This window comes from Aethalodelphis obliquidens, unplaced genomic scaffold (genome assembly GCF_003676395.1).
Source record: "Aethalodelphis obliquidens isolate GAN/ISIS:26980383/991018 unplaced genomic scaffold, ASM367639v1 scaffold79, whole genome shotgun sequence".
Lineage (NCBI taxonomy): Eukaryota > Metazoa > Chordata > Mammalia > Artiodactyla > Delphinidae > Aethalodelphis > Aethalodelphis obliquidens.
Window position 1 is genome coordinate 1,368,354 of NW_020838023.1, and position 16,495 is coordinate 1,384,848.

At 34.5% G+C, this 16,495-nt stretch overlaps 1 protein-coding gene across 3 annotated transcripts in view; it reads right to left on the bottom strand.

Annotated features, from left to right (window-relative positions):
• Nucleotides 1–16,495, bottom strand: part of CSMD3 (CUB and Sushi multiple domains 3) — a 1,084,122-nt gene that overhangs the window by 542,536 nt on the left and 525,091 nt on the right. For all 3 annotated transcript variants that reach the window (XM_027092553.1, XM_027092552.1, XM_027092550.1), the window contains one exon: nucleotides 4,614–4,726. In XM_027092553.1, the coding sequence (XP_026948354.1) occupies nucleotides 4,614–4,726 (113 nt within the window). The remainder of the gene's footprint in view (nucleotides 1–4,613; nucleotides 4,727–16,495) is intronic.

The window sequence follows — 16,495 nt, forward strand, 5'->3', positions numbered from 1 at the left end:
TTGGGTTTTTTTTTTTTTGCTTTTTTTGGCATGTGGGTATACAATTGTTTCAGTATTACTCATAAAAAAAAAGAATATCCTTTCCCCATTGAATTCTTTAGCACCTTTTCTGAAAATCAACTGACTGTATATATGTGGGTCAATTTCTGAAGTATTCATAACAGAAATCTTAAGAAAGAGAAAATAATCAAAAACATTTTACATATTTTTTTCCATTATCCTGCAACATGATTTCAGTGATCACTAAACAAGATTATGTCTCAGTGTCATAATTAGCCATGTAGGAACCAATGAATTGATGCTGTTTTCAAAACATCTCAATAATCTCATGATATGATTTGAGAATTCAGAAAAAAAAAAAAAAACAACTGGGACCAAAATTTAATTCATAAATAATGGCAGTAAGGCACAGGTCCTAAGATTAATAAAGAATGTTGCCCATTATGGATGTACACTGTTAGTAGAAGGTGATTACAGAACTCTAATATTTCTATGTTTCCTTTCCTGAAAAAAAGTAAAGAATGTATTGAATATTACTTTCTCAAATATAACTGTTCCTTTCTATGAGTACACATTATCCCTGGGACCCATCCATGGTGTTTTTCCACCCTAAAAAAAAAAAAAATTAAAATAAAGAAAGAAATATATCTGATTCTGCAAGCATTGAACTGTAATATAGATCTTCCCTTTTTTTCTATGTTGAAAGAATTAAATAACAAAGAGATGGCAATTGTGTTAATCAGGGCTTAATTAGCTATAAGTGACATAAACTGAACTCACCATGGCTTAAACAAGGAAAAATTTATAGCCTTATACAATTGGAAAACCAAGGTCTAGTATTCCCTTCAGGCACTTAGGAGTTTCAATTTTTTCTACAATACTGTTTTTCATTTTTTCTATGTGCTGGTTCTGCCGGCAACAAAAGTTGACCACCAGTAGGCACCAAGTTAAATAACCCTTAATATACCACCTCAGAAAAGAGATTTTCTTTCACCTGCAATCTGTATCAATTGCCCCAGATCCTAAACTGTTAACCATATCAAAAGGAATTTTGATTAGTTCAGCCCAAACCTATAGAGCCATACAGAAGTGGAAGAGATAAACTTCATCAAGCCTAAAGTAGTTCAGCTCTTAGAAGAAAGTGGAAGGATTGCTGGGCAAGCAAGAAAGCAGATGCTGGCAAACAGAGTGAGAAAAAGTATTTACTCTTTTGAATTAATTTATGCCATAAATAATTTGGATAAGATATCTTTACTAATTTTTTAAGAAAAGTTTTTTTAAAAATAAACTATGTATGAAATGTCAATATTTGAAAACTATTATCTATATCCTAGAAAAATTTCTAACAAAATATAAATAATCAAAATTAATCCAGGAAAGGATATGAAAAGACTTATAGCCATAGAAAAAAATTAAATTTCCTAAATATTTACCTTTGAGTAAAAATGACAAAGTGGTTTTATAGCTAAGTTCTCTTTTACTCTCAAAGACAAAATGTACAATAAAACAAAATTTTAATTTACAGGAGATCCACTTTTAATGCTATCTCATGCAAAATCTATGGATGATAAGAAAAATATATCTTTAGATCAAATCTGGGAAGTTTTTTTAGCAGGTGTTCCATTTAGAACCAACAGACTACTTAACAGAGAGCATGGTAATTATGAAAATTATTTTTAGTAGGCGAAGCTGCTAAAGTTATCTGCACATCAAAATTTGAAACTTCTCAAAATGAACCCTACTTCAACTTTGAGCTCAGGTTTTATATTATGGAGGATGCAAAAACACGATTTTCACAGTAGGAAAACTAAACTTTTGAGGACATACTTTACCCTGTATTACATCATATTATATAGGTCAACTCATTTGTTCAGCTTTACTGAACAATCATTAATTACCTATGATGATATAGCCGGGGGTTGCTAATGGAAATATAAAGATGAATATGATGCATTTCATCTGGTTATGTAGTATATACGATACAGCGTTTATAAAACAGAGTAAGTGTTCTTTTGTAATGGGGGGAGTTAAGGAAGGCTTCACAGAAGAAGAAATATTTGAACATTGTCTCACAGCATGAGTGATGTGATGCTGAGTTAGAAATAGAATATGGATCCAGATAGAATTTATTGAGTGTAAGAAGTGTGAAACAACTTGCTGGGTTCAGAGAATTATGGATCATTTTATAAAACTGGATTGTAGGGAGAAAAAAGGTGGAAGATAAGATCTGTGGAGCTTCTGCACTTCATCTTTAGGCAATAAAAATTTTGGAAACATTTTACGCTGTAGTGTAATATGATCACCTCCCTGCTGCTGGGAGATCATCATTAGCAGTGTGGATGTTAGACTGAAAGAGACCAGATTGAAGGGAGGGAAAGAATAAGGGAATTATTCATTAAGAATCTCCTGGGTTGGTTTGTTTCAAATCTCACTTTGGTGGATATCTGTATATGGATAGTTGGATATATTTTTCTCTGTCACTATATTATGATCTTCCTAAGAGAGAAAATATCCGGCTGTTGTTTCTTTTCCTTTTGGCCACACCACGTGGTGATCAGGATCCTATCTTAGTTCTCCGACCAGGGATCCAACCCCAGCCCCTGCAGTGGAGCATGGAGTCTTAACCACTGTACCACCGGGGGAAGTCCCTGGCTGTTCTTTCTATACTCAACAACTCATTCAGTAGCTGGCACATAGCAGATCCTTAGGCAGTACATATATTTTAAAATTATTTGTTGAAATCTGAGCAGAAAACAAAACAAAATAATGTTTAATTGTGCTACTTTACAAGGTACTTCCAGCTCTTGAACTGCAGTGGAATGGAGAGCAGTTCAAGAGTTGTAAATATTGACAGGTCTCCCCTGCGGCTCTAAACTGTTCGTGAGCTTTAATAACTGCGTTCTTTGCTGAAGCATTGTCGTTAATGATTAATACAGTTTCTAAGGTTTAAATCACTCCAGACTTTCTAACAGTTTAAATTTCTTAGGGTGAAGAAAATAATAAAACCAAGAGGATTATAATTTACAGGGGAAAAGTAAGGAAAAAGAAAACAATCAAGACATAGATATTTGCAACAGAAGCTGACCATTCTTTAAACTTTGTAACTTTGTTTTATTTACTGGAGATAGATGTGGATTTTAAATGGAGGAAGAATATATTTAAATCATAATCAGGCTAACCTTTTTATTTTTTTAAACTGACATTTATAAAGATTTCCTGAACTATTCAAATTAATATAGTATCAAATTTAGTCTCAAGTTAAAAACACAGAATGCATGTGTCCTGTCTCCCTGACAACATCATGCATTCATTTCCCCGTGCCAGGACACAAAGGCATGGCAAGCCGATGTCTGAAAAAATAAAGTCTGTTTAAAAATTATTATTATGCAAGTAATAGAATTCTGTCTACTTAATAATCCATTGTTTAATTGATAAGATAGAGAATAATGACTTTTACAATAGAAAAAATAAATTCAAGCAGCATAACTTTCTGATGGTCTCTTTCACATTTTTATCTTTTAAAGCATAGAATTTAACTTAACTTAATAACATATACATATTTTCAGTCAGAATTTAAAAATTGCTTTTCTAATATGTACGTTGTGTGTATACCTGTATATCCACTGTCTCTATTTGACATTAAAAAAAGTTAATTGTGGGCTTCCCTGGTGGCGCAGTGGTTGAGAATCTGCTGCCAATGCAGGGGACACGGGTTCGAGCCCTGGTCTGGGAAGATCCCACATGCCACAGGGCAACTAGACCCGTGAGCCACAACTACTGAGCCTGCGCGTCTGGAGCCTGTGCTCCGCAACAAGAGAGGCCGCGATAGTGAGAGGCCCGTGCACCGCGATGAAGAGTGGACCCCGCTTGCCGCAACTAGAGAAAGTCCTCACACAGAAACGAAGACCGAACACAGCCAAAAATAATAAACTAATTAATTAATTTAAAAAAGTTAATTGTGTGTCAAAGATATGATTTCACAATGTTTGCATCTATCTCTTATAAATGGAACTAAAACAAAAGATTGTGTTACACACATGTAATTCATCATTAATCTGCAAAACTATCAATATTGGGATAGGCAGTAGCAATTTAACACTTTTGTGATTTGTAATTTACATAGGAGTTGATAATCTGAACACTGATACCATGTATTTGATCTGAGAGATACACTGACGAATTACAAAATAAAAATAGTAATAATTGGTACCCTGGATTCTTTAAGAAATTAAGTCTTTACTTTGTATTTAAGTATTTAATAATTAGTAGATTTTTTGCCAGGCAATTTGTATAAAGTTTATAAAATCACATTGTCTATTCTGGGAAAGGCTAGGAGTCCAGAGTGCCTAAAGCACAGGTACTGTATAGTGGACTGAGGGAGAGATTAGGTATGCAAAATATATACATTTTAAAGGGAAAAAAAAAAAACAATTTTATTTAAAGAAAAGTGAAATCAACATTTATAGTTAATTTAAAGAGGCAAGTATTTTGTTGAAATACATTCTTATATGCTGGGAAACTTTTATTTTATAGATACAATTAAACTTGAATTTAAAAGTATTCTCTGGTTTTATTAAGATAACATATTTCCCAAAGTAGCAATTTATCATTACCTTTGTAGTTAACCTTGAAGCCAATAGATCCGACACTTTCATCTGTTTGAAGGTGCAGCCACATTTGGCTACTCATGCTTACTATCAAGTCTGGCACAAAGCTTCCAGTCAGCCTAAAAACGGATGGACAAAGAAGGGAGAAATGGATTATTAAAATACCCTCTGTATGCAAATTATGAGACAGATGTGTTTCTCAATACTTTCTTGGCTAGAAGCAAACAGCTGTCAGATAAACTTATAAGACTGTGTTGTTATAACAGAACAAACAACATAATTTAGTGATCAAGGTTTATTATAAACAAGTACTATTTTATGTGTTTAACTAGGTTAGATCTTTCATATCCCCGAGGCAAGATGCTAAATTTTATTTTTTTAATTTATTTATTTTTTTAAATTTTATTGGAGTCTAGTTGATTTACAATGTTGTGTTAGTTTCTGCTGTACAGCAGTGAAGCAGTTATACATATACACATATCCACTCTTTTTTAGATTCCTTTCCCATATAGGTCATTACAGAGTACTGAGTAGAGTTCCATGTGCTATACAGCAGGTCCTTGTTAGTTATATTTTTATATATAGTAGTGTGTATATGTCAATCCCAATCTCCCAATTTATCCGTCCTCCGTCTTCACCCCCCGTAACCATAAACTGTTTTCTACATCTGTGACTCTATTTCTGTTTTGTAAATAAGTTCATTTGTACCAATTTTTTTAGATTCCACTTGTAAACGATATCATAGGATATTTGTCTTTCTCTGTCTGACTTACTTCATTCAGTATGACAATCTCTAGGTCCATCCATGTTGCTGCAAATGACATTATCTCATTCTTTTTTTTTTATAGCTGAGTAGTAATCTATTGCATATGTGTACCACCTCTTCTTATCCACTCCTGTGTGAATGGACATTTAGGTTGCTTCCATGTCCTGGCTACTGTAAATATTACTGCAACGAACACTGGGGTGTGTGTATCTTTTTGAATTATGGTTTTCTCCAGATATATGCCCAGGAGTGGGATTGCTGGATCATATGGTAGTTCTAGTTTTAGTTTTTTAAGGAACCTCCATATTGTTCTCCATAATGATTGTACTAATTTACATTCCCATCAACGGGGCAAGAGGGTTCCCTTTTCTCCACACTGTCTCCCACATTTATTGTTTGTTGATTTTTTGATGATGTGGTACCTCAAGGTACTTTTGATTTGCATTTCTCTAATAATTAGTGATGTTGAGCATCTCTTCATGTGCCTGTTGGTACAGGGACATTTTGCCTGAAGTAGCTTCACACATTTAGGAGAAGGGACGGCAGGGTTAGGACCTGGAGCCTCTTTCTGCTCTAGAAAGTTCTACACCTATTTCCTATTCCTTTTCATTTCTAGCTGTCTATCTGCTTATCTTTTTATTCTTTGATACTTCCTACGTTTCCTTGTTTTTTTTTTCATTTCCACAATTTCCAAAAATGTATTTGCCCTCTTATTTTTTTTTAACATCTTTATTGGAGTATAATTGCTTTACAATGGTGTGTTAGTTTCTGCTTTATAACAAAGTGAATCAGCTATACATATACATATATCCCCATATCTCCTCCCTCTTGTGTCTCCCTCCCACCCTCCCTATCCCACCCCTCTAAGTGGTCACAAAGCACTGAGCTGATCTCCCTCCTGTGCTATGTGGCTGCTTCCCACTAGCTATGTATTTTACATTTGGTAGTGTATCTATGTCCATGTCACTCTCTCACTTTGTCCCAGATTACCTTTCCCCCTCCCCGTGTCCTCAAGTCCATTCTCTACGTCTGCATTTTTATTCCTGTCCTGCCCCTAGGTTCTTCAGAAACTTTTTTTTTTTTAAGATTCTATATATATGTGTTAGCATACTGTATTTGTTTTTCTCTTTCTAACTTCACTCTGTATGACAGGATCTAGGTCCACCCACCTCACTACAAATCATTTTCGTTTCTCTTTAATGGCTGAATAATATTCCATTGTATATATGTGCCACATCTTCTTTATCCATTCATCTGTCGATGGACACTTAGGTTGTTTCCATGTCCTGGCTATTGTAAATAGAGATGCAATGAATATTGTGGTATATGACTCTTTTTGAATTATGGTTTTCTCAGGGTATATGTCCAGTAGTGGGATTGCTGGGTCGTATGGTAGTTATATTTTTAGTGTTTTAAGGAACCTCCATACTGTTCTCCATAGTGGCTGTATCAATTTACATTCCCACCAACAGTGCCAAGATACTAAATTTTAGATCATTGAAAATCTTACACTTCTTTTTGAACTGAAAAGAAAAAAAGAATCTATAAAAATCTTTAACTTGTTTTTTTAACACCAGGAATGTACTTCATTTTGACATTCAGGTTTCATAGAACTGTGTTCTAAAGAAACATTGTGAAAAATATTTAAGTACTGTGCAAAACAATAAAATGGCAAGGAGTATAATATAAACATTCGCAATACTGATGTTAGGCTAGTCATGTCATGTATGTTGTACTGGGAATAATTTTATTTTAAAGGATATTCTGCTATTGCATCACTGAATCTAGGCATTAATAATCTCATTCAGTAATGCTCAATTTTATAACCCTAACAGGGGAAATTACTTAATGTTTCCTTTGTCATTAATAATGTTTTAGTCACATATTTGAACTGAAGCCAAGGGTCATATAAAGCCGGAAAGCAAATGAGTAAATAAGATCTTGAGGGGAAAAGTCTGTCAAGAATACAAAGAGAAAAAAAAAAATGGATTCACTGCTGAGTAAAATATCCATAATGATTAGGACTTCTAAATTACATACTTAAAAATAAGTTTGTAAAAGCAGAAATTCTTAAGTGTTTACCTACTTTATTGGTAGAACCATGAAGATTTCTGAAAAATTGCACGAGGAGAGAGGGTATAAAGTTTCCCTTCCTAATAAAAAGGGTACCCTAAGAGAGCAGTGTCCTGGATGGAGGCTATACTATAATTAGACCAGCAGAGGGCAACATGGAGGACTGTATCCTTGAAGCCACCATGGCAGCAGAATGTCCTGCTCACTGGTCAGCCACCAAAACTATAGAACATTATCAGCAGACTGCATTAGCAATACAGCTATGCCAGCAGTGCCCAGTGTTACAGAATTTATGGGAATCCATCACAAATGAACCCAGTTAAATATTATGATTTAATTATGGGATTGTGAATAATATTAAGGAATAGTGTGAGATATAAAGATACTATAAGATATTATAGAATTTTAGACTATATTCACTTTCTTCTTGCCAAAGCAAATTTAAAATTATTATAATGTAAAAGATACGAACACATACATTCTCTTTTGTAACATATGTGTATATCCGTATGTATTCATATACATACACATACGCATTATCGTTTGAAAACTTTGTGGCATGTGAACTTTCAATTTTCAAATTGATGAGTTCAAAAGAACTAGTCTTTTGAGCTATGGTAAAGAGACAGGTTTATGGGCAAGAGTGAGGACTCAAGCTCAGAGACATGAAAGAAAGTAAAGTAAATCCATTATGAAATGGGCATGAGAGCTTAAAACTATAGGATGTGCATCAGCTATACCATATCAAATATGCCAACAATCTATCTCATAGTGAATATGATGAGATTAAATCATTCCTCTTTATTATACCCTCCTATATCCATCTCAATCCTGAACTCTTTTACCAGCCCAAAACCTCTAGCCCATATAAGTTTGTCAGTATTTCATAAAGAACAGCTAACATATATAGACTAATCGTTCCACTGCCAATTTGTTCTATTGGCCATGATTCTACCTAGTTCCCACAACCCATTGGTGGTATAAGGGTAAATATAAATCTAAAAAAAAAAAGGATTAAATTAAACATTTCCCCGATATCAGAAGGTAAAGAAAAATTCCCCTTTCTCTCTAGCATTTCTCTTACGAAACTTGAAATTATAAACTATAATGTTTGTTACAGATGTATGTAAACCTTTTAAGCTAAATAAGCCTCTTGTCAATTTTTGCACTACATGAATGACTTTCTTGCAGGCCTTAGTGTTACCTCTTTGAAATGTGAACATCAAGGAAAATGTCACCCTGTCTCCCTGTTTCTGTGGGAGTTTAAGCCTAGGCATATAGCTTCATGATGTTAATTTCCTGCTTTTCATAAAGATAGGAGAAGTTCTATTTTCCCTTTTGATACGGTCAATTAACATGTATGTAAATAGATTGTATCTGCCTGATATATAAAGGGTAAGATTTAGTTCTCTTTGCAATCTCTTTAGCAGATTGCCTATGATGTCCATCACAGTCTAGTTGAATGCTTATTCAATATTAAAACTGTTTCATTCTTTCTACTTTTATGGAGAGTCTTGACTGGGTTGGCAGGAGATTTTTTTGTTAATTATATTTCTCCAACAATTTGGTGATGAGGGTGGGATGCAAATGGCAGTTCCAAAATTAAGTGGACCAGATGAAGTTCTTACGGCCACATAACAGTAGTTTAAGAGACCCTAAATTATAAAAAGTCTCCCTCCTAGTGCTCTGCTCTTTTGGAATACTAGCTAGATGAACCACCCTCTGCAAATTTAAGGTTTTTCTATTGAGTAAGCATGGGTAAATTGGGCTCTAAAATCCCTTCAGGATCACGATTAGCTTTGATGATGGAAAAATATGGGAAGCCAGGAATGTTGCCTGCAGTTCTTAAACAACTACTATCTCTGTCACATTTGGAATACTTATGAGAATACAGTCTTTCAAAATTTATGAGGGATTTAGGAGGTTCACATTATAAGCAAATTAATTACTGGTATTTACTGGATGGACGTCATTCTAAGAGTAAAATTAAAAATGATTTGGAAAGCCAGAAGGAAAGACTGAGGAAAATGGAAGAATTTACTTTAGGAAACTTGCAATTGTAAATCCTTTTTCTGCCCTTTGAGGTGTAAATCTTCTACAACCAGGAATGTCTCTTTCAAGGACTTGGAAGCCATAGATCTGAAATAAAATCATCAAAGGAGATAGCATTCCTGTTTTCCTGACTCTGTGGGAGCGAAGAGCCCAACTTTGCTAAGTAACTACTAGCAAACACAGATGACATATTAATATTGACTAATCTCCCACCTAAAGTTTTCCAGTACTTTTCTACTAGCTCACCCCAGCATTTAAACACCATCCCACCTTGTCCAGAAGAGTTGAGTTCAGTTTGTCTTCCCTATAACAGTAGTCTTGACTCTCATTAGTCTTTGCCCCTATTGCAATAGTCTTGAATAAAGTCCTCCCTGACTGTTTAACTGGCCTGACATAATTTCTCTCTTATAACAGTATAGACATGATCTGGTCTTACAAATCCAAGAATCCAATTATTGGCAGAGTAAAACTGAGGCCATCTTACCAAATTTTTTATAATATCAAAGTAAAAGTAACTGATATACATCCAGATACTCAGTATCTAAATTTGACACACACACACACACACACACAAACAGTTGTGTTTACTAGTTTGATTGCAAGGAAGATGCAGCAGGAAAACTATCACATAAGAGAAACAGAAATCTGGCATTCATAGTTTAAGACTGCAGTAGACAGGCGTAAAGTCTCTTGATTAACTTTGAGATACAAGTTCCTTCCAGTCCAGGTACAGATAAATAAACAAAAGTGGATATTTATTCAAACACATGGAGGCTAAATGATATGCTACTAAACAACCAATGGATCATTAAAGAAATCAAAGAGGAAATCGAAAAATACCTAGAGACAAATGAAAATGAAAACATGACAATCCAAAACCTATGGGACCCAGCAAAAGCAGTTCTAACAGGGAAGTTTATAGTGATGCAAGCTTACTTCAGGACATAAGAAAAATCTCAAATAAACAACCCAAACTTACACCTATAGCAACTAGAGAAACACAAACACAACCCAAAGTTAGTAGAAAGGAAGAAATTATAAAGATCAGAGCAGAAATAAATGAATTAGAGACTAAGAAAACAATAGAAAAGATCAATGAAATTAAAAACATTAAAAGATGGTTCTTTGAAAAGATAAACAAAATTGAAAAACCTTTAGCCAGACTCACCAAGCAAAAAGAGAGGGCCCAAATCAACAAAATCAGAAATGAAAGAGGAGAAGTTACAACTGACACCACAGAAATACAAAGGATCATAAGAGACTACCACAAGCAACTATATGCCAATAAAATGGACAACCTAGAAGAAATGGATAAATTCTGAGAAAGGTACAATCTCCCAAGACTGAACGAGGAAAAAGCAGAAAATATGAACACACCAATTGCCAGTACTGAAATTGAATCAGTAATTTAAAAACTCCCAACAAATAAAAGGCAAGGGCCAGATGGCTTCACAGGCAAATTCTACCAAACATTTAGAGAAGAGTTAACACCTATCCTCCTGAAAATGTGTACAGAAACAAAAAAGACCCCAAACAGCTAAAGTAATATTGAGAAAGATGAACAGAGCTGGAAGAATCAGGCTCCCTGACTTCAGACTGTACTACAAAGCTACAGTCATCAGAATAGTATGGTACTTGCACAAAAACAGACACATCAATCAGTGGAACAGGATAGAAAGCCTGAAAATAAACCCATGCACTTATGGTCAATTAATCTACAACAAAGGAGGTAAGAATATACAATGGAGAAATGACAGTCTCTTCAACAAGTGGTGCTGGGAAAACTGAACAGCTACATGTAAAGGAATGAAATTAGAAGATTCTCTAACATCATATATAAAAATAAACTCAAAGTGGTTTAAAGACCTTAATGTAAGACTGGATGCTATAAAACTTCTAGAGGAAAACATAGGCACAACACTTTTTGACACAAATCGCAGCAATATTTTTTTGTATCCATCTCCTCGAGTAATGGAAATAAAAACAAAAATTAAAAAATGGGATCAGGACTTCCCTGGTGGCACAGTGGTTGAGAGTCTGCCTCCCGATGCAGGAGACATGGGTTCGTGCCCTGGTCTGGGAAGATCCCACATGCCACGGAGCGGCTGGGCCCGTGAGCCATGGCCGCTGAGCCTGCGCGTCCAGAGCCTGTGCTCCGCAACGGGAGAGGCCACATGTACCGCAAAAAAAAAAAAAAAAAAGATCAAATTAAACTTAAAAGTTTTTGCACAGCAAAGGAAACCATAAACAAGACAAAAAGACAACCCTCAGACTGGGAGAAAATATTTGCAAATGGAGCAACCAAAAAGGGATTAATCTCCAAAATATACAAACAGCTCATACTGCTCAATATCAAAAGACAAACTAACAACCCAATCAAAAACTGGGCATAAGACCTTAATAGACATTTCTCCAAAAAAGACATACAGATGGCTAATAGGCACATGAAAAGATGCTCAACATTGCTAATTATTAGAGAAATGGAAACCAAAACTGCAAAGAGGTATCACCTCACACTGGTCAGAATGGCCATCAACAAAAAGTCTACAAATAATAAATGCTGGAGAGGGTGTGGAGAAAAAGGAACCCTCCTACACTGTTGGTGGGAATGTAAATTGGTGCAGCCACTGTGGAGAACAACATGGAGTTTTCTTAAAAGACTAAAAATAGAGCTACCATATGATCCAGCAATCCCACTCCTGGACATATATCTGGAGAAAACTATAGAAAAAATATATGCACCCCAACAACATTCATAGCAGCACTGTCTGCACAGCCAAGACATGGAAGCAACCTAAGTGTCCATCGACAGATGAAAAGATAAAGAAGATACGGTGTGTATATATATATATAGTTATTTATTGTTATTTATTTATTGTTATATATATATAGAACAATAGAAAATATATATAAATATATGTATATACAATGGAATATTACTCAGACATAAAAAAGAATGAAATAATGTCACTTGCAGCAACATGGATGGACCTAGAGATTATCATACTAAGTGAAGTAAATCAGACAAAGGCAAATTTCTTATGATATCACATATATGTGGAATAAAATGAATGAATTTATTTACAAGAGAGAAATAGAAAAAAAAACTATGGTTACCAAAGGGGAAAGGGGGTGGGGAGGGATAAATTAGGAGTTTTGATTAAAATGTATACACTACTGTATATGAAATAGGTAACCAACAAGGACCTACTATCTAGCACAGGGAACTATATACTCAACATCTTATAATAACCTATAATGGAAAATAATATAAAAAAGAATATATATATACATATATATGTTTAAAAAGTGGATGTTTATTAATCATGTAGATTTAACTGATTTTTATAATAATACAATTATTGATTTGGACTCAGGCAAAAAATGGTCCACAGTCTGGGTTTGTCCTCAAGACTTACAACACTTAGAGTCATGTATGCTAAACACTGTAAGTTCAGTATGTGCCTTCAATAGGTGCCTCATAATAATACTAAATCATGGTTCTGAGTATTTTTGTGTTTCCTGTCTAGAAAAAATTATTTTGAAAGATGAATAATTACTGAAGGGCCCAGATCATCTCATAAATATAATGTTACTTATGTGATTGATGAGAACTAGGAGAAATTTACTGGGCCTGTGAAGGAAAACACTTAGCTAAAAATTTAGATTCAGGCTCCAGAATGAAGCTACTCCACAGAACTGAATCAGGTAATATTTCATATGAAACTACAAAATAATACTCATATTGTTAATCATTTGAAAGTGTAAGCAATATACACATCACAACAGTTTGTAAAATTAATGTATGATGAAAGAAAAATTTTGACCATTGCTAATCAAAAATGTGCTTTAACCATTCACCACTGGTACAATAAACGTAAAGGCTAATATTGCACTGAATTTTTAAATTCATCTTATTGTAACCCTGACAATTGCTTTGCTTTGTATTTTACTGTGGACTTGCTGTATATTTAGATGAGTGCAAATTGCCAAGATAAAGCAGAAACAGCAATAGAGATAAATAGAAAATTGTAGCTTTATTATAAAATAGTCACAAAAAGAAAAATTATAAGTGCAAATGCAAATCTAAAAAAAATCCAAAATTTCCCTAATAACAAAAGGGAAAAATAACTCTCCTCCCCTCCCACCTCTCTTTAGCATTTCTTTTAGAAAACTTGCAATTACAAATGATTGCTTTCTCTTTTTCTTTCAGATGTATGTAAATGTTTTAAAAGCTAAATAAACCTCTTACCAGTTTTGCACCCCAAGAATGTCTCACTTGGAGGCCATTGGAGTCATCTCTTTGAAATGTGAACATGAAGATGGATGGTGCCCTGTCACCTGTTTCTGTGAGAGTTAAAGCTTAGGTGCTTGGCTTCAGGATGTAACTTCCTTCTTGTCATAAAGAAGACAAGGATAGTGCATTCAGGTTACTATTTAAAAAAAAAAAAAAGATAGGAGAGACCAGGTGGTTTATAAACAACATAATGCACTATCCTTTTTCTTTTGATAAGGACAATTAACATGTGAAATGATTATATCTACTTGTCTATATAAATGGGTTAGTTTCTTTTTCTCCTTTTGCAGTCTCTTTAGCAGATTGCCTATCATGTGCATCATGGTCTGATTTAATCCATTTTCAATAGTAAAACTAATTCATTCTTTTCTTTACTTTCTGGGAAGGATTCACTGGGTTGGTAAGTGACTTTATATCGATATTTGTATTTTCTCAACAATGGTATGTCACTTAAAACTCTGCTCTTTGCATCCAGCGTCAATGGCTAATTAATCTCGATATCCTTTCAAAGACCTTGGTTTAGACTAAAACTGCTTAAGACAACTTTTTATTCAACCCCCATCCCTGACAGTAAGGGGTGCTTCTGGGTCACAGAGGAGGGAGTCTTATACCATTCTCAAGAAAAACTCCGAAAAGAGTCTTCAAATAGTTTTAACATGTTTTTAATACATTTTTTGAACCAGTTATCAGTAAACTTAAATTAAAAACTTCTTTAATATGTGTTTATTTACAAGCTGTGTAACCTCAGCATTCATAGTGCATTCTAAGCTTCTTAGTTAGTCCCTTCATGCTAAAATAAAAGATTAAAAGCCATAAATAAATGCACTCAGAAATATTCCTCAAGCTCTCAAGTACAATATAAAATAAAAGAGAAGATCTATTAAATTTCAAATATGCTCAATGCCTGATTTTCCTTATAATCACTCTAAGCATTATGGGTGTATCCATTAGAAATAACAACTATAGTCCTACATTGGAACATATTTTTTGTATTGCACAAGTATGTAACTTTTGCCTTTTATATAAATGCATTTAATATTCTTTCTTCTAACAGAGCTATCAAGGATGATGTATACCTTCATTTCTGGATACATGAAATTAACTAAGGATGATGATGATGGCTGCAAAAATTAGATTAAAAAAACCCCTGAAATATCACCATTAGGGTGACATCAAAAAGTGTTATCACCAAGAGGGTAGACAGCAAAAGGAAGAAGAAATACAATCCTGCAACCTGCGGAAGGAAAACCACATTCACAGAAAAATAGACAAGATGAAAAGGCAGAGGGCTATGTACCAGATGAAGAAGCAAGATAAAACCCCAGAAAAACAACTAAATGAAATGGAGATAGGCAATCTTCCAGAAAGAGAAATCAGAATAATGATAGTGAAAATGATACAGGACCTTGGAGAGAGAATGGAGGCAAAGATCGAGAAGATGCAAGAAATGTTTAACAAAGATATAGAAGCATTAAAGAACAAATAAAGAGAGATGAACAATATAATAAATGAAATGAAAAATACACTAGAAGGAATCAATAGCAGAATAAGTGAGGCAGAAAAACAGATAAGTGACCTAGAAGACAGAATGATGGAATTCACTGATGGGGAACAGAAAAAAAACAAACGAATGAAAAGAAATGAAGACAGCCTAAGAGACCTCTGGGACAACATTAAATGCAGAAACATTCGCATTATAGGGGTTCCAGGAGGAGAAGAGACAGAGAAAGAACCCAAGAAAATACTTGAAGAGATTAGAGTCAAAAAATTCCCTAATGGGAAAGGAAATAGCCTCCCAAGTCAAGGAAGTGCAGAGAGTCCCATACAGGATAAACCCAAGGAGAAACACGCTGAAACACATATTAATCAAATTACCAAAAATTAACAGCAAAGAAAAATTATTGAAAGCAGCAAGGGAAAAAATGACAAATAACATACAAGGGAAATCCCATAAGGTTAACAGCTGATTTCTCAGCAGAAACTCTACAAACCAGACCAGAGTGGCATGATATACTTACAGTGATGAAAGGGAAGAACCTACAACCAAGATTACTCTACCTGGCAAGGATCTCATTCAGATTCGATGGAGAAGTCAAAAGCTTTACAGACAAGCAAAAGCTAAGAGAATTCAGCACCACCAAACCAGCTCTACGACAAATACTAAAGGAACCTAAGTGGGAAAAACAAGAGAAGAAAAGGACCTACAAAAACAAAATGAAAACAATTAAGAAAATGGTAATAGGAACATACATATCGATAATGACCTAAAACGTGAAGAGATTAAATGCTCCAACCAAAAGACACAGGCTTGCTGAATGGTTACAAAAACAAGGCCCATATATATGCTATCTAAAAGAGATCTACTTCAGACCTAGGGACACATTCACACTGGAAGTGAGGGGATGGAAAAAGATATTCCATACAAAGGGAAATCAAAAGAAAGCTGGAGTAGCAATACTCATATCAGGTAAAATAGACCTTAAAATAAAGAATGTTACAAGAGACAAGGAAGGACACTACATGACGATCAAGGGATCAATCCAATAAGAAGATATAACGATTATAAATATACATGAACCCAACATAGGAGCACCTCAATACATAAGGCAACTGCTAACAGCTATAAAAGAGGAAATCAACAGTAACATAATAATAGTGGGGGACTTTAACACCTCACTTACACCAATGGACAGATCATCC